The 18,757-nt window shown below is 48.9% G+C and overlaps 1 protein-coding gene across 1 annotated transcript in view; it reads left to right on the top strand.

Moving 5' to 3' along the window:
• Positions 1-18,757, top strand: part of SEPTIN9 (septin 9) — a 260,220-nt gene that overhangs the window by 34,772 nt on the left and 206,691 nt on the right. The window contains exon 2 of the mRNA XM_073312122.1: positions 3,356-3,412. Coding sequence (XP_073168223.1) covers positions 3,356-3,412 — 57 coding nt within the window. The remainder of the gene's footprint in view (positions 1-3,355; positions 3,413-18,757) is intronic.

Raw genomic sequence — 18,757 nt, 5'->3', positions numbered from 1 at the left:
GCACCTTACTTGTTCCGTTGCTCAGGCACTTGCCTGCCACTCGCTGCGCCTCTCTGCCAGCCGCCCTGCTGGCCGCTCGCTCTGCCTCTCCGACTCTGCCAGCCACTCATTCGCCAGCTGACTGTCAGTCACTTTCTTCTGCCATCTGTCTCTCTGCCATGACCTCTGCACATCAGTCTCTTAGTGATTTTCAGCTCTTTGCAGGCTGGGCAGAGTCACTGCCCCATCTCAAGTGATTTCAGCTCTCAGTGATAGAGCATTTAAAATAACAAAAGAGGCTCCAAATGAAGCCTATTTAGCTCTTTCTTTGAACAATGGGGAGGAACAGGTTAACAAGGTCTTTCAACTGAGGGTGACCCCCTCATTTGGGAAAGATTAAGTACAGTCTTGCTTCCCTGTATTCCTACAGTAATTACAACATTGGTAACCATATTTCACTACCCTGGCATTCAGTACTAAGGTGATTTGTAACCCAACACCAGCCAAAGTTGATCACTTTGACACCGCTCTATCTGCTGAGCAGGAGCAACTATATTTACATAAACACACCCAAAGTCTCTCCCCCTCCCAGCTAGCTGTCAGGGGACCATTCATTCAGATCCTGCTTACGTCAATAGACAAGGAAACAGAGAGGTGCCCAAGGTCACACCGAAGGTCAGTCGCAGAAATGGGAATAGAACCCAGGTCTGTTGAGTTCCACGCCAAAGTCCTGTCCACTAGACTCCTGCCTTGTGCTGTCTGATAATGGAAGTTGTTTACAAACTGATCTGCTGGAAGTTTTATCAGACCCCCACTGATACAGATACAGCTGTTGAAGGGACAGGCTTTCTTCCATCTGCATTCGCACATGCACAATAGAGCAGTGTTCGCCACTAGGAGGGAAACATCAGTCTCAATTTTTTCCTTTTGAAATCTGGACTTTTTACTGTCCCCCTTTCACAGGGTGATTCTTGCCCCGAGGGCTCTCCCTCTTCCTCCTCCGGGGATGAGGAGCAGGGTGCGTCATCGTGGAACTGGCCCAGGGGTTTAGCCACGTGGCTTTGCAGTCACCGAGACTTTCTTATATTACGAAAGGAAAGTGGAGACACACACCCGCACGGCTCTGAGCATGAGGCGTTTTTTCCAAGTGAAGTTGCCAGCCAGAAACCCCTGTCCCAGGGCAGTTAGCATGCGGTTTGCTGCCTTCCCACCTCCCTCTTTTTTTTTTTTTTTTTTTTAAATAAGGCACAAGCTGTTCCAGCTGAGAGGCTGGAGCAACAATACTTAACCCACTGTTTCGGGGCTCTGGGACCTAGGCACACCCTGGTTTTCTGACTGGTTGCTGCAGGGTGGGAGGAAAACACACTTACTAGTGAGCTATCTCTTATAAATGAACTCTGCATTGAACAAAAAGTGGAGAGTTCCAAACCTGCTTGTGTCCTGTAGGTTGCAAGTACAGTGGGGACCTTAGTGGAAATTCCTGTTCAAAATGCCCTAGTGGCCAACTAGGGTTTGGAAAGAGTAGTGCATCTACTTGGCTATTTGTTGCTGGGACTACTGGATCTTAGAGACATTGGTCCTCCAGTCTTCTTCTTAGCGTATGTGCAACATGCCTCAGGTGGCACATGACCAGGATTCGTCACCGAATTTGGACCACTGACTGGATCATTAGCTCCCCGGCTTGGGCCAGTTACTGTTGGGGAGTGCGAAGTGAACGTTGATCCATGCCCCCCAGTCTCCAGTAGAAACCAAGAGAGACTGAAGGATTCTGTTTGGAATCTCTTGGAATTTCCATGGGAGCCAGATCAGCTGATCCACTGAATCCATGATGTAATTGCCACTGCTTGTAGCATCAAGGCACTGCGGAGTCAGTTAGAGTGGGGCAGCCTTAAATCTGTGATTCCTGGATATGGCCAATTCATTTGTTTGTTTTAAATCAGACCTGGTTAATAAGGAAAATTTAACACCCACAGCACAAGTGGAAGATGTGTGGTTGTGGCTATCCTCACATGGGCAATTTGTGGCACAAGGAGGGTAAGTGACTTGTCAAGGAGTAGGTAGCAGAACTGGAGACCAAACCCAGGAATCCCTCCTTGCAGTCCATTGCTCTAACCAGTAGACAGCACTGCCTTGCTGACAGTGCCCAACACCCAGATATATGGAGGATTAGTACTCTCTTTCTGGATCTGGGTATGTGGAATGGAATAAAGGAGAGATTTGGTCACCTTCTAAAGAAAAATATGTTCCAGGATGGGGTAAACTTCCTCTGTAACTATCTCCCTGCCACTGTCTGGGTAGCAGCTGGGTGGTTCACATAAACTGATATGGAAAAACTAACTCATTAAAAAAGGCCTTTCAAACCAAGCCAAATTCAGGTGTGTCTCTTCTGGTTGACCATCAGTCCAGAACACAGGGATGTGTCTAATATTTCAGCCAGTTTAGCCACACTAATACAGATGCTATGTGATAAATTAGCTCTATCTGGTCCTTTTGCATTGACTTTGCTGGTGGAGGGATCCTCTCTGACAGGCACGGAACTAGCAGTGGGTACCATTCACTAGGGTCCCGACGGAGTGTCTCCATGGACGTGGCAGGAGCATGCTGTGGTCAGGCAGTGTGTTCTGCAGTGCTGCGCACAGACCACTGCAGCCTCCTGGACTGATCTAACCTGCACCGTAGGCCAAGCTGGCTCTGGGCAGTTCCAGGATATGGGAGGCACATTTCACCCCTTCTAAGTCCCTGTACCATGCATGCACACACCGTATGCATGCACCAGCCTAGACATTGATTTGGGTCTAATATTGTTGTGTTTGCTTGTCTTAGGAAAACTCACTTCTCTGCAAGATCCAGGGGAATGTCTGTGTTTTCCTGTTGGAGAAAACATTGCCAGGCATGAATATCTGTAGTAAAAAAAAGTCCTAGGTTGAAAGGGGTTTGTGTGTCTGTCCTACTCAATTACTTCAGGACTTTCTTCTCCAATTTCATGACCTTTAAACATGCTTGCAGTTTCTGACACTGCAGAATACTAATAACAACCACTATTAGCCAGTGTATACTGCAGGGGCAGCTGAAGGTTACTAGTGAGGTATTTCTCCATTCAAAATACCCATTCTTGAGATTTCATAGATAATGTTTCTGTACAAAGCAGACACCAGCAGAAGAAGGGTGGCTTGGCAGATCAGGTTTCAGAGTAGCACCCATGTTAGTCTGTATCCGCAAAAAGAACAGGTGGAATTAAATAAATGTGTTAATCTCTAAGGTGCCACAAGTACTCCTGCTTTTTTGGCAGATCAGGAATCACAGCATGCACACCGAACCACATGCCAGGTTCATATTAGTTAGCCTTGCACCTTATCACTGATTTTTCTTGCTCTAGGAATCACCAGGACCTCCAGTGGGAGACTTCGGCGACTCGGTGACCTGACAAGTCCAAGTAAGTGGCATTAATACACCTGTTTCCCTGAGTCGTTCTCCTCCAATAGAAAGGCTGCCTCTCCCATGCTTGCCTCCTGGGGCTATCAGAGAGAACCTCTCCCACCTTCCATCAAATAACAAGCACTGCTAGAAGGGAAAGCTAGCTGCTAACAAACACAGAGAGAGGCTTCCGTACCCTACATATTCTGCACTATAGAATTAGAGGTGAATTACCTGTTGTATGATGGATCCGCACATCAAGTCAAGGGTCCGACACCAGTGAGCAGAAAGTGAGAGTGCCCTGAGGTTGAATTACAGTTCTGGTAATTAATGGCTTTCTCTCACTTTCCTAAGCCATTATCTTTTATTGCACATGGATATTTACGAATAATGTGTGCTTGTCCTTAAAATGACATTCTTAATTGCAGCTTGACATGATTTAAGCGGTTTCCCCCATTCAGGAGGAAGTCAGTGGGAGGGTTTCTCTCTTTAAACAGGTGTCTCCCAGACTCATTACTGCACAGCTCTCTTGTCTCCCTTCGGAGGCTTTCGGCATTTGAGCCACACTTGCTCTGCAGCCCTGTCTGTATCGTATGTGGTGAGCTTTGGAGTCCTGCTGAGATTAACTGTGTGAATTCAGCCCAGACTGGTGAGGGAATTATGGGGCAATAGGGAAAATGCTTGAGGGCAGCACCAACTTTAGGCATAGGAGAGACAGGCAGTTATAGAGTCAGAGATTTTTGAGGCCAAAAAGAACCATTAGATCTAGTCTGACCTGGGACTGCCTGGAGCCAGCTTGAACCCTGCTGTAGCTTACACCCGGCCTGAGGGCTGCCTAGGTTGCAGTGGTCCCTGGAGGGCTGAGCTTAGCTAGGAGGCCACATCTGAAATAGCACCATGTTAGCACAGGAGTCCCAAATGTCCCTCTTAGCGAGGTCTCAGCAGGAGATCAGTGGAATCTGGCTGGAAGAGCAGAAGGGAATCGCCTAGTATGGGGGATGTTGCAGAAGTCCCCAATATGAAGATGCTCACTGCAGCCAGTGCAAAGGATTCTGGGGCAGGGCTGGGCCTATTTGATCCTGGCAGAGGTGGGGGGGCCGAAGCCCACTAGAACGAAAGGCCCAGCTGGGTCCCAAAGCCTGGAAAACTGATTACAGGGGGACCAAAAAGAAAACTGGATGGAGAGTGAAGGTCAGAGGTATAAAGGAAGGGTTCTGGCTGGGACAGGGTTGGAAGGGACAGAGGTGCTGTGTTTAGGCCAACAATTCACCTAGGGCCAATCTTGCTTAAGGGATCCTAGTGACTAAAGTGATGGTTGAAATCCAAATGTACCCTGCCTACAGGTCCTCCCAAGACACTGGCCCTTTGACAAGTACCCCCAGCTTCTCCTATTCCAGTGGCTGGCGGGGCTGTAACTCGTGGAACAGGGTGACCAGCTGTCCCGATTTTACAGGGACAGTCCCGATACTCGGGGCTTCTTCTTATATAGGCGCCTATTACCCCCCACCCCCATTCCAATTTTTCACATTTGCTGTCTGGTCATGCTATCATGGAACCTTTGTGCAGTTGCTTCCATACCCAGAAGCCCCGGCTCCAAAAGATGGCACTTCCTCCTGTAGTGACGTGGCTGAAGTTTGTCTCATGAGAACTCCCATTGGTGTCTATAGGAGTTCCATGCACGGGGAACTCACAGGATTATGGGTAACACTTTTATTCCCTGTTCCCATCCAGGATTTTATGCTTGCAGATAACTGCTCCTGCAAATGCTGTTGGTGCCTTATTAAAGACTGGCTGGAAACTTGTCCCTAAAGCTCCCTTTTCTATCGATTGCAATAGCTTTTTTACAGCTAGAAGGAAAGGAGATTCAAAACTGTGCCACTGTTTGTCAAATGCTGTCCCTTTTCCAGCAAGATCCCTGCTGGCAGCTCCTCACTTACTACTGTTTAATGCCCAGGTGTGCCAGCCAAGTTCAGGGCTTCATGGTTAAAGGCACTGTACAAACCCAGGGTAACAGACTTTGTCTGCTCCATGGGACTAGACAAGACAGATGATGGGAGGGATGAGAAACAGGCTCAGAGAGGGGCAGTGCCTTGCCCAAGTTCACTCAGTGGCAGAGGCAGGTTTGGAATCGAGATCTGCTCAAAGCCAGTCTGCTGCCCCATGAGCTGGACCGCACCGCCACTGCAATGGCATTTCCCTAGGAAAACAAGCCCCATGTCAAATGAAGTGGCCTTTTGTTTGCAAGCTGGGAAATGACTTCTTGCTCCAACCACTGCTGTGCTGGGGAGTGTGGGCACAGCTTCTCCTGAACATCCCCCCCCCCCCCCCCAGTCGCAGCGGGAGTATGAGGAGTGGGGCTGGAGAACAAGGGTCAAGTTTCAGTTTTAGCTCAGTGTGGCACCAGGGGGCTCAGAAACCCAGCCAGGCCCAAGCTGCTTGCGCATAAAACTCTAGAGCCCCAGCACTTCACACTGTCCACTCAGCATCTGTGACAGGTATCTTAGTTCTACAGCTCCGCCTGCCTGCTGCACTGCTTGCTGCTAATGCAAGTAGAGCAATGGATGAAGCTGTCCAGATGGCTACCGGGAGATGGCAGTGGGAACCCAGATCCAGTCTGTTTCTTGAACGTTGCTTTACATCAGGGTCATAGTGCAATGTACCTGCAGGAGGCTGTGGGGTCTCCACCGATGAAGAATCCGGCTTTGTACCTGGCTCCTCTGCACAGAGTCACAACAAGCAGTAGCCATCTTGGGTCAGTCACTTGGGGGGAAAGGGAGAATACTTGTGGGTTTCATTCCCTTAGTGTGAACGGAATCCTTCACACCCACACGCCCCACGTGAGTGTGAGCTCTGATCTCCTGCAGCGGGGTGGCTTCCTCTTGCACTGTCACTACACAATTTAAAAGAGCTGCAGAGAGGTGAGCTGGAGCCAGCTGGCCAAGGTGAGTGGAGTTGGATGGTCACCTTTCCCTAATGGCTACACTGAAATTCCTCCATTTAAAACACCCATGTGGTCTTCCAGATGGCGGGCCTGTGAAAGGATCGCTGGGGACATGAGTGCTGGGGTCTGGTGCTCTTGACTGGGCTGTGTAATCCAGGGAGTGTTTTGCCAATCGATCTGGCATGGAACTTGCTTCTAGGCCTTTCCCTAGCAGCTGCGTTCCCAGTTTGGAAGCTCTTTCTGGAGGAGATGCTGAGGAATAGAGAGAGAGAGCTGGCAGCTGCTAGCCTCCATAAATCCATTTCCACAAGTATTCGCTGGCGACATTTATAGTCACAGGGCTGCTCTTCGAGCTTGAATGCTCATTTTCAAAGAGACTCTGGCTTAGTTGGTTTTTTAAGCAGTACCAGGTGCTTGCAGCCAGAGCTCATAGTGCTGTGACTCTCCTTGGGAACCTTCTCTCTGCCTGGCAATTGGACTGAACAGCCAGTCTGTGGACACCCATTTCCAGCTCTAACAGACCATTGCTTATACTTTGTCACTTGAAAAACAGATTTTTTTTTCCTTTGTGAAATAATCAAGAGAAATATGAAGCCAGTGGGGTCAGCCTGGAATGTTTGTTTGGTTTGGCAACTCCTTTATTAGTCTCTCGGCATCTGAACATGGGTTTTCCCGCACCAGGACTGGTCCTCCACCAGAGGCTGAGATGAAATCATGGTCCCAAAGCTCCTTTTATAGCCCTTCAATTCCCTTCCCTTTCGATTGCCACAGCTGTTCTCTTCCCTCTCTGCTGGGATGGGGGTAGCTATGGCATGCGCTGTTTTAGGAACTAGCAATGAGATGGTAGCACTTAGGACAGCACAATCATTGCCACTGTGCCTTTGCACAGGGGTTGGGCACAAAAGTGTGAGGAGGCTCCCTGTACTTTCTTCATCCCCTTGCATGCACCCCTGCAGGGCTGGGCACAATTAGGCTGTGTATGTAGAGAAATCACCTATTGCAAGAAGCCACAAGACAAATCTTTGTTCTGTTTCCTCTGGGGAACACCATAGGGCAGTAGAAACAACTTATGCAAATACCATTTTTAAGGGACAGACCTGCTAAAAAAACCCCTATTTTTCCGTGCACCAAAAGTTAAAATACAATAGAAAAAAATGGACCTGATGGGGGTGTATGCCTAGCGAAAATACATTTTCAAACCTCTCGTGCTGCCGGGTCTTGGTGAAGGAACGTCATTTGGGTGCAATGGAATTATTAGTGTAACAAGCTTGTCAGAATTTTATTTTCTCACTCAGTTTGTTTGTAACACTCTTTGGCTTGACCATGGACAATGTGCTATAAAAGCAGGACTGGGATATTTGGCGTCCATCCGTGTAGACTCTATATTTATAGTCTGTCTCCTCACCTGGATGTTAATCACAGATGATTTATATAAAGTGACAGTTTTAAAATAAGCCCCGACTCCTTTGAAAGAGCACAGCACATGCTGAACTTGACGAGAAAATGACTGAAATGGGATGGGTTCCTGTGGGGACGTATGGGAGCATGGGGATGTGAGGAGTTTCCCACTGACTGCCAATGCAACTCCGATATTCCCATCCTCCTTGCCCCCTGGGGAATTTTTCATAGGCTGACATGGTACTTCCTGAAAACATTCCCTCCCCCTTACTACACATGCTGTCCCTCTGGGGTCTGTTCCAAAGCCCCCTGAAGTCAATGAGAGTCTTTCCATTGGCTGAGGTGGGCTTTGACTCAAGCCCTTAGAGAATCCACAAATCCTGGTTATCAGTTCACTGTAACTCTCTTTAGATCTCGATCTATCCCACTTGCTGGGCCCCACTGCTGGAATCTCCATTAAAGGTCTCTAGTTTCTTTTGTCCTTGCTGGCCTTAGTTCAGCTCTCTGGGTGCGACAGGTATCTAGCTCCCAGAAGAGAGGTTTTCAGCACAACATTACAAACTACCTTGCTTCCGCGGCGAGGCCTACAAGAAATAACCCAGCCTGTGATGATGTGGCAGAGGGGCAGCTGGGAGGAAGTGGATATAACTTTATGCAATGCAAAGCACAGGGAAAACAGTAGGTGTGTGGAACACTTCTATCTATCTGATAGACTTCTTCTCTCCCCTGTCTCTGCCTGATGCTTGTCTCCTTAGTGTGTAAGGTATTCTGGGCAGGGATCCACTGCCTGCACAGCTCTGAGCACACTGGGGCTCTGGTCTGATCGGGGCCTCTGACCACTACCACAATAGAATAAATATTGGCACCCCTACTTTGGTGCCTCCGTATGGTGGGGCCCAGGACTGACTGGGTCATGGAGATGGAACTAACCTTTTAGCCAGGCAGCAGTCCTGGAAAGTGCCTTTGGCTCCCACTGAAACTGCGAAGACCAATCTCGCACCTACTGATGTTAAGGACATTTTGCTATTGTCTTCAGAAGGGCAAGATCTGGCCTGCTATGAGTGGAGCACTGAGCACCTTGCAGAACTGGGCCCCCGGAAGCAGATCCCTGTGCGGCAGAGTTGCCACGCTAGAGGTAATGCCGGCTTTGCCATGACCCACCCCACACTCCTTCTCTGAAGGAAGAAAGGGCTTCGGTCTTCAGGGCTGAATTAACCAACAAGAAGCTTCTAACAGAACTAGCTTCAGTGCTTTCCCTTGGTGGGATCTTATCTCTGGAGCCTGCTGGCCTCTGTGTTATCATCCCTATGCTCTGTCTGTGCTGCCCTATATCCCAAGGGGCTGTGAGAGGTTCCCTCAGAATTCTGGGAGGCTCCAGCTGCCTCTGGGGCTTTGCCCATTGCAAACGTTCTTCTCTTTTCGTTACCACTTTTGGTGTGATGGTAACTTTCATATTTATTCTGCCTCCCCAGGAGATATATGGATGGCTGCTGGCGTCTCTTACCCGCCCTACTCCTCTTTCTCTCCGGAATGCTGCAGAATTTATCTAATTTTAAATTATTATTTTAGGAATGCTTATCACTTTTCAATCAACAGATCCCCTGGAGAACTCCCACACTCTCCTTTGATACCTTGCTACACCTCTCCTTGGACAGTCTTACGTTCACAGTCTCTCTCCCTTTTTACTTGCTTTCTTGGCCATTTGTACCGCTTCCCAGCCCTCGTTCCCTGGATGTGTTGTCTGAGATCTCAGATCTTCTTGTGGCAGGTTCTTGCTGCTCTTCCCAGTGCACAGAGGGAGGCGAAAGTTATCCTAGCAATGATTTCCTGGAGCAGTGACTTAGCTACAGAAAATGTGCTGGAAGTTTAAGTAGATGCATAAGTGCTTCGCTGGATCAGGGCCTTGGTTCAAATTTGGTCCTTGGCAGATACTGGGTCAAGTGACCATTCAAAGGCCACAGCTGAGTGTTCAGGTTATGGTTGTCCCCAAAGGGTAGACTGAAGGATGGCTTCAGAAAGAATATGCAGCTGCTGATGCTGTGGTATTGTACCATGATGTCATAATGTTTGCCTCTTCCTGCACTGAGGATGACTCTACGGGTGATGATGTTGCATTCTCATAAGGTTGTGGTATCTTGATGCAAAGACATGATCATAATAGCACCCTGTCATAATCCAACATCACAAGGCTGCAAAGCCCTGAAGATCCCTCTTAAAAACTCTGATTCTCCTGCAAATTTGGGGATGGGAAGTGACACCAGTCTGGATGATAGGTGATGCACTAAACCATCACCTTAGGAAAACTGGCTTCAAATTCTTGGCCACCAATGAAATAGTCCGTAGTCAAGTCTTAGTATCTAGTGCACTTTAGTTCATTTCATATGCAAACACAAAGATGCCGTCTTGACTTCTGGTGTGGTATGTCCTCATCCAGCTATATCCAAAGACAGAAAGGGGACTAGGTAGAAGTTCTAGGGTAACTGGAGTGCAGAGACGCTAAATTGAAAGACACAGAATTAGTCTGGTTTCTTCAGACTCTACTTATATAATCTCCTGTTTTTCTGGTGTGAGCCCTTCTTAATTTTAATAAACTTTTTCATGTTGAGAATCTTAACAAGCAGTTCAGTGCTTTGATTTATACTGTAGTAAATATTTACAGCTCCATATAACTGCAGCTCCAATTCCCCTCATTTCAGGGCCAAATTTCCTCTCTCTGCTCGCTTGCCCTGCACCTTGGAGCACTTATAACTGGGACGATTGTGGTGTTTCCCCTTGTGGTGTAACTGCTGCTCAGTCAGGGATGGCGTGGGGCTCTTCGCCATCCCAAGGTGCCTTTCCACAGCCATTGCATTCTGCGGGCCAGATTTTCAAGAGTTCTGGCCATAAGCAATGGGGGCTGCTGGGGGCTGAGCCCTTGCAGATCTGACCCAGAGCCGTCTTGGAAATCTGGTCCTGTGACCCCTTTCTCAGCTTCTCTCCTCCCTGTGCCAGTGCCCTTTTGCCATTGCCAGTCATCTACAAGTAGGCTAGCATCTCCAGTTCCAGGACACCCCCTAGACACAAGGGAGACCCAGTGACTAGGGTGCTACCGGGGGACTTAGGAGAGACCTGGGTTCAATTCCTGGCTCTGCCACACACTTCCTGTGTGACCTTGAGCAAGTGACTTGTCTCAGTTCCCCATCTGTACCCTGGGGATAACAGCACTGCCCTGCCTCACAGGGGGGTCATGAGGGTAAATACATAGACACGTTTGTTTGAGGCACTCAGAGACCTTGGTCAGGGGGCCATATGCAGACCCTGGCTACAGGTACCATTGCAGCCTGTGTATGGGGATTGACTAAGGTCTGTCTGATCACTGACGCTACAGAGCTGGACCTAGCGAAGCCTATTCAGAGGTGGAACAGGGACAAATGAGGGATTGTTATTAGCCCTCTTCCCCACACCCACCTAGGTGGCCCTCCTGTATGGTCACTTGCTCCGATTCCCCACCCCTCAAATTCCAGATTCAGCGTCACTTGGGAATTTACAACCTCTTTTGCCTGCCCAGCCCAGGAAGGATGATTAACAAGTTTCAATGCTCGGTAACCACGGTCAGCAGCACTGCACAGCAAGAAGTGGCTGCTCCTCAAGAGTTGGAGGGGCCCCTGCTGAGAGTCCCTTGGACATACAAATGTCTGGGTTTGGCAATGTCACCCAACAATTAAACAAGGGAATACAGTCCATAAGGCTGAGCAATGTGGGAGGTTTGGGGTCTGTATTAAACACGCAATTGGAAACAGGCGACTCCTCTTTAGGATGAGTGGAGGCTGGGCGGGAGGAGAGAGAAGAGCAGAAGCCCTAAATCAGAACTTCCATGGCAAACTCTAGCTCCCAACCTAACATGCCAACTCGGCATGTCTTTGGTAGCCTTGGCTATCATTTCTGCAGCATGGAAATGTGTTTCCTGAGGCGGCAGGGCTTCCCCCACTGAACCTTCTTCAGATTCAGCCCTGAGGAATACTAGTGAGTGAAAATATTTGCTGATACATGCCAGCCAGGCGAGAGTGTATATTACCTGGCAGGTCCGTGAATAGCCCCAAAGCACCTGAGTGGAGAGAATCTGCATCTTGGGATGACAGCTGCTCTCTGTACTTTGGTATCCTTCCGGGCTACTCTCTGGCTTTTGTCCAGAGGAAAGAACATCTCTGGGGGGCGCTGGTGCAGCATGCAGATTGGGGTGCAGGTAAAGCAGTATACTTTTGGGGCGCAGGCAAGCCCTAATGAGGAGATGGACTTTAAATCTGATGCAGGGAAATTATTCCTTTACTAGATCTGTTTCTGGATCAGGTGATTTGTTTGTCAGAACTCCCACCCGGGTAAGAGAGGAAGAGGTGCCTCATGTTTCCCATGTTTTGTTCTCTATCTTGCTGCATGGCTAATTCATTTTCAGCCAGCCAGACCAATAGAGAGGCGTTGCACCAGAGCCAGCTGCAATCCAGGGGAGGCACCATGAGTCTATCCACAAGAGGCAGAGCGCTAGCAACATCCCTAGTTTTGCATCATCAGCACTTGGCTGAAGCCCGACTGCAGTTTATCTTGAGGCTGCCTGGAAGCGCAATGCATAATTTAGAGACGCACAAAGCTCAGGCCCAGCTATCTGGGTTGCATTACAAAGGGCACTCACTGACAGCATGAAAACCTTCATCCGAAAGGTTTGTCTTTTATTCTCAAAATGATCCTACCGGACACAAGGCGAGAAGCACCATGCCCCAGTCCTGTTACTCTTGGAGTCACTTGTGCCCTTCGTTCTCCTCTTACCCTGAGGGGGTCAAGGGACAAAGGGACCGAAAGAGCGATCAGAGGTGAGGGAGTGTGGGATGGAATCTTATGAGTACGGGCCTCCAGAGAACTTAATTCAAGGACCTCATGAGACTGATGCTGGTGACAAAATGAAAGGTTGATGTTCTCTATCAAAGTCTGAGCAGACACTGTAAAATCCCCTTCACCACAAAGTGTGGCATTGACACAGCTGTGAGAGGGACCCAGGAGTGGAGGCACAGGAGATGTTAAGGCAGGTCAGGACTGAATGTTGTCGCGGGGGTTCACCGCTCCTATCCCCAGTTAGTGCTATAAAGCCACTGCCCTAGGCAGCGAAATCCATCCCTAAGCTCAGAGACATTTTTAAAAATATTCAAGTTCCAGGGGAATCCTTAGTGAATGAAATTGTAGAACAATTCAATCCTTTTCCCCACCATTAAGATTTTTCATGTTTCCTAAGAATCAAAGGTCAGAGGAGGAGAGATTTTTCATCAGCCTTCGCTGAAGTAGGTGCCAGTTGACAGTATTTCCCAGGCATGGCAACTCCTTACCAGAGGTACTGCTCTTATCTCACGTCTCTACATAGCAAGAGGACTGGAGTTATAGATGGAGTAGGGAGAAAATGTTTTATCTGCAAATTTAAAACTTTAACCGTGATTCCCTACCAGTAAAATGTCCATTTATCGGTATAGCTTATACCAGTTCCCCTAAACAAGACAATGATACCAGCAGGAGGACCTTGCCACTGTAACAGCAGCTACACTTGGGCTTTTGTGAAGGAAGCCAGGTCAGCACAACAAATATCCAGCGCTTGTCTGTAGAACGTGGTTCACCAGCTTCATCAAGGTGTCTCGTTGGGTGACATTCTTTCCAGTGCACCTGCTGTGCAGCCTCGCCATCCTCAGGCCTGGGCTGCACTGGGAGCTTTGCTGCCATAGCTAGAGCAGTTGGGGAAGGGATTTTTATTTCTTTATTTTAGTGTTTTGCTGACATGGCCGTCCTAGCAAAAGCCCAAGTGTAGCTGCTGTTATAGTGGCAAGATCCTTCTGCTGGTATCATTGTCTTGCTTAGGGGAACTGGTATAAGCTATACTGATAAAAGGACATTTTGCTGGTATAAACTGTCTACACTAGCAAGGTTTACCAGCAAACTCTTTGAGAGCAGATCAGGCCTCACTTCCCATTGCTTCAGGAAGTGTGACCGCTCCAACTGGAGGATGGGACATGGTGGAAGAGTAACAACGCCTGGCATTTCTGTTACACCTTCCACTCAGGGTCTCAAAATGCACTACGGGTATGGGAGCAAATTCCTTCTTGGTGTAACGCCTTTGAAGCCAATGGCATGACACTAAGCAATGAATACCCCCGTCCTAAATTCTGTGATACTGTGGTTTGAACCGTTATAGCTGAATGCTTCGAAGGGTAGTTTTCAGCAAGCCACTGCCACTCCAATGGAGAGTCATTCAGCTCAATAGAGCACCCTACGTTTCTGTATCCTTCAAGTCTCTTGGGTCTGCTAAAAAGAACTGGAAATCTCATGGCAGCATCACTGTGAGGGAACCCACAGGAAAGGATTCATTGTACAGATGGGGATGCTGAGGCCAACACGTTTTACAGGGTCTGTGAATCTGGGATGCCTTAATGTTGAAATGGAACCATGTATGGCCTGCTGGTCAGAGGGGCTGAGCGAATGGAGCTGTGGGTGTTTATACCTTCACTGTTTCCAGTCAGACAACCAAAAATGGAGGCAACCCAAAATGAGTGCACACTTTTGAAAGATGAGGCTTAAGCGAATTCCCCAAGGCCATGTAGAGAGTTCATGGCAGAGTGGGGACTAGTGTCCAGGGCTCCTGAAGCTCAGGGTCCTGCCTCCCTCATAGGACCATCGGCACTCTCTTTATGCCTAGAAGCAGTGAAAGGGTTAACATCAGAGATGAGTTGGAGTTAGGAGACAGGTGAGACAATGCAGTTAACAAAACCCGACCTATATATTTGTCCAGAGCGTCAGATGACCCCAACTTTTAACTTTGGTTGAGTCATTTTCGCAGGCCACTTCCAACATCAGGTGATCAAGGCTATAACTGTAATATTTCCAGTCTCACCAGAAGCAGGAATGATCCAAATGCCTCCTGAGAGACTTTGCTGCCAGGAGATTTTCAGTTCTTTTTAGCAGACCCAAGAGACCCGAAGGATGCAAAAACGTAGGGTGCTCTATCGAGCTGAATGACTCTCCACTGGAGTGGCAGTGGCTTGCTGAAAACTGCCCTTCTAAGCATTCGGCTATAATGGTTCAAAGCACAGTAGCTTAGATTTAGGGGTACTGCAGGGTTTGGGGCTGAGCCTGTGATACTAATGGAAGCGCATGCTTTGAGGCTTGGCCTCTGACCTTTACTTTGACACAGCAGCAAAGGAGTTAACAGCTGGTTGTTGAAGCCTGGTTGCCTTGAACATGTTCCTAGATGAGGTCATTTGAATTTCCTGGGGCAGTCTCTATTCCCTTTTGTTTTATGCACCAGGCGGGCTACCCCAGCTGCGTGCAGCCCTGTGCCAAAGAATGCCCACATGTGCATGCGTCACTCACTCCTCTTGGTACTAGTGCCAGGCTGGCATTTGAAATGTGTCCTCTTTGTGTTCCTGTTTGGGCGGAGGAGGATGCGGGGACAGAAAGCAAAGGCTGAAACTGCATCGATTGGATGCAGCTGTGCACCAAGTCACAGCACCACTCACTCACTTTTGGCCCCACTATGACGGACGAGCTGTGGGGCCAAACCTGTGTGGGTGGGTGCGGGGAGGCCAGTGCTGCTGCTCCTCGCTGCTGCCGTTGGGAGAGTCCAATGCTGCTGACTTTCCCCTCTGCTAATGGTACGCACCATGTGTAAAGTACATGTGGCTGCGGGCACCACCAACATATCTGATGGTTTGTGGCAGTGAGGGGGGTTCTGGTGTCCAGGATTGTGAGGTTTATAGTGATTTATGTGTGCATGGCTAAGAGTTTCAGAAGTGGCTAGTGATTTTGGGTGCCTCATGTTATACTCACAGCATTCACACAGCGAAGGTACGTAAAACCATAAAGGATTCCTGCCGGATGGTTGCAATGTAACACTACTTTATTTTTTTGAATTTAGGTAATACACAAAACCCCCAAAACAGAGAGAGAGAAAACAGGCTGCTCCCAAGGGCAGCAAGGCAAAATTCACACCACATTTCTTTGACCTGGCTCTTTCCAGACTAACTTTTGCTGCCAGTGCTCATGTGCTTGGTTACAAAACCCTGTAAGTAGGACCAGGAACAGCCCCCACACTTAAAGTGATAGCTTGCAATTCCAACACAGTCCTCAGTATACCACACCTCAGGTTTTGAGTGCCCAACCTGAGACCTCTTAAAGGGGTCTGACTTCTTGTGGAAGGCAAGTGCTCAGCACTTTCTTTACAGTATCTCTGGTTGGGACCACAATATCGTGAGTCATTTTGGTTTGTTAGGTATATGGGGTGGTCCAGGTGGGAGGGGTGGTATAAAATATTGAGGAAGATTTGAGGTTTATTGATTTATGGGGTATTCTGGGTTTGGTGTGATAGGGTCACAGAGTTTAAGACCAGGAGGGGCCACCAGACCATCTAGTTTGACCACTTCATAAGCCACCAACATCCCCCAGCACCTGCGCACTCAGCCTAACAACTGAAATGAGACCAAAATGTTACAGCCCATGGGAGACTAAACTGTTCTGTGCCACAGGCAGAGAACAGGAGGGAGTGAGCTGTACCACGGTCAGAGGCCCCAGCCATGATCAAGTGAGATGTACTCAGATAATCCTGGCAAGTGACCTGTACCTTCACGCTGAAGAGGAAGGCAAAGCCTGCCCTCCCCCAAGGTCACTGCCAATCTTGCGGGGGAAAATGCCTTCCCAGCCCCAACTATGGTGATCAGTTAGACCCAGAGCATGTGAGCAACAACCAGCCAGCACCTGAGAGAGAGAGAGCGAATACTCAGCACCACCTCAGAGCCTTGACCCACCCCATCCAATGTCCCATCTCCAGCTGTGACCATCCATCATCCTTCAGAGGAAGGAGATTTTAGAAACACCAACAGAATACATTGGAGGAGGGGAGTTGGGAATCCCTTCCTGACCTCTGCTGTGGCCAGCTGAAACCCTGAAGCATGAGCTTTTAGGAACGTATGATATTAACTGGAAGTGAGTTGCTGCCCCCTGCCCCCTGCCATCACAAGCATTCAATTCACCATCTGTGAAATGTGGATAGTGCTATTTCCTTTCACGCACCCTTTGACTGTCTTTGTTGTTTAGACTGTGCTCTCTTTGGGGCAGGGTCTCCATTACTATGTGTTGGTACAGCGCAACAGGGCCCTGATCTGGGCTGGGGCCTCGAGGCATTACTGAAATACTGTTGCCTTTGGACAGGCTGTCAATCAGGTTCTTTATAGTCTCAGCACCAGCCAGCCTCTGGAGTAAACTCCTTAAGCCGTAGCCCTTTCAAGTGAGCATGGCAAGCTGCTGCGGCAGGGACAGGCCGGGGGGATGGGAGCAGAGAAGGGGGGAAGTCACAATGGAATTTAGCTTTGTCTGGTTTACTTTGCTAGTCTCGTTCCATTGCAAAGGCAAAACAAAACAATCCCCCTTAAACTGAACACAGTGCACCCAGAGAGGGAGATGCACACATTCATTATCAACCCTCCCAGCACCAACATGTATCCAGTGAGGAACACAACAACCTTGATGGGGGGTGGCGGTGGTGGAAGGCACTTAGCCTGCCTGAAAGCACTGCAAACTGCTTCACACGCACAGGAGCTAAGCAGAGAGTGAGGCTGCAGGCGGCTTCTCCGGTGTCTGGGGGAGAAGAGGGGAAATATTTCCTGCCAGGGTGTTGACAGGTACTGCTGAGATTATTCCACTATTGATGTGTGTGTGTGTGTGTGTTTGCATGTGCGTGTGGGGAGGGGCATACAGCATGATCCCACCTCTTCTATATAGCTCAGGAATGCATTCAGCAGCATAGAGTGGGGATCAGGTGCGAGGAAGGAGCTGTCTGGCTTCAATGGCTAGTGTGCCATTGTCTAAGTGAGATCGGTGCTGTAGCTATGTTTAGTCAGGAATCCCCTGTGCTGCATGTTTGTCTTTCTCCCGTGACTGATTTCTTCCACTTCTTTTCACCTCCACAATGGCAGTTTGCAAACTTTTCTCAAGGGCTCGTTGTTGTGAGACCCGCTGATGGGCTCTCTGAGCTCTCTTTTCTCTCCTCGGCAGCCCTGTGTCTTCACGTCAGTCGGGGATAAGTGGCAGTTTCCAGGACTCTGGCTTGCTTGGAGAAATCTTGCTGGCTTCACACCACAGGCATGCTGCGAGCCTCCAAGGCAGGAACATCCGGCTACCATCTAGTGTTTATCGAAACCCCTAATTGTATCTTAGGCACAGAGCACCCATTTACCCACCTCTAAATTTGTTCTGTAAGCAGGGCTGCAGAAGAGATGGGAACATGGCCGCTTTCTTCGTGTCCTTATCGTTCTGGTTGGATGATTTTGCTGTTTACTCTGCCATGGAAGCAGGGGATCAGCTACTGTGGACAGTTGATGCTGGGCTGCGAGGCACTAAAGAGTATGGATGGCATTCTGGGAACCATGAAAATCATTCCTGTGGGTGCCGGGGTGGATCAGGTAGCAAAATACAACTCTGACTCATGGGTCTTGGATCAGCTCCTGCTGGTCTGAATTTTTCCAGTTGAATTTCTTGTGCCTAAAAGCAGGCCTGATGATCTGAGAACTGCCCAGTCCTTCAAGATTCTGCCACTCTTAGCAAGCCCTGTAGTGTTGCCAATCCAGCCAGGCTTTTGCAGCATAGTTCCTATTTTAACAGGTGGGTCTCTTCTGCTAGCAGGACCTGAAAGACCACTGATGAGACCCAGAGGCTCCCTTAGGCCAGTGCAATGGCATCCTGCTATGTTACCCCATGGCGAAGTTTCTTTGTGGTGTTGCCTGTCAACACGATGATGGTCCTTGGAATGATGCGGTGTCACGAAGCAGTGAAATCCATCCTGCCGGGACAAACTGCTGGAAGTGGCCGTGCTGGCTAAAAGATGAGAGGGGTGGCACCCAGGAGCACCCCTCAGGAGAGTACCCTATGCACTGTGTGGGAAGGGAAGTCCTTTCCCCAGAAAGCTGTTCTTGTACGAAGTGAGAAACCAAGATCTCACCAGGCTAGATCCTCAGCTGCTGTAAGTCA

This window comes from Lepidochelys kempii, chromosome 14 (genome assembly GCF_965140265.1).
Source record: "Lepidochelys kempii isolate rLepKem1 chromosome 14, rLepKem1.hap2, whole genome shotgun sequence".
NCBI lineage: Eukaryota > Metazoa > Chordata > Testudines > Cheloniidae > Lepidochelys > Lepidochelys kempii.
This window is presented reverse-complemented; position numbering and strand designations above follow the sequence as displayed.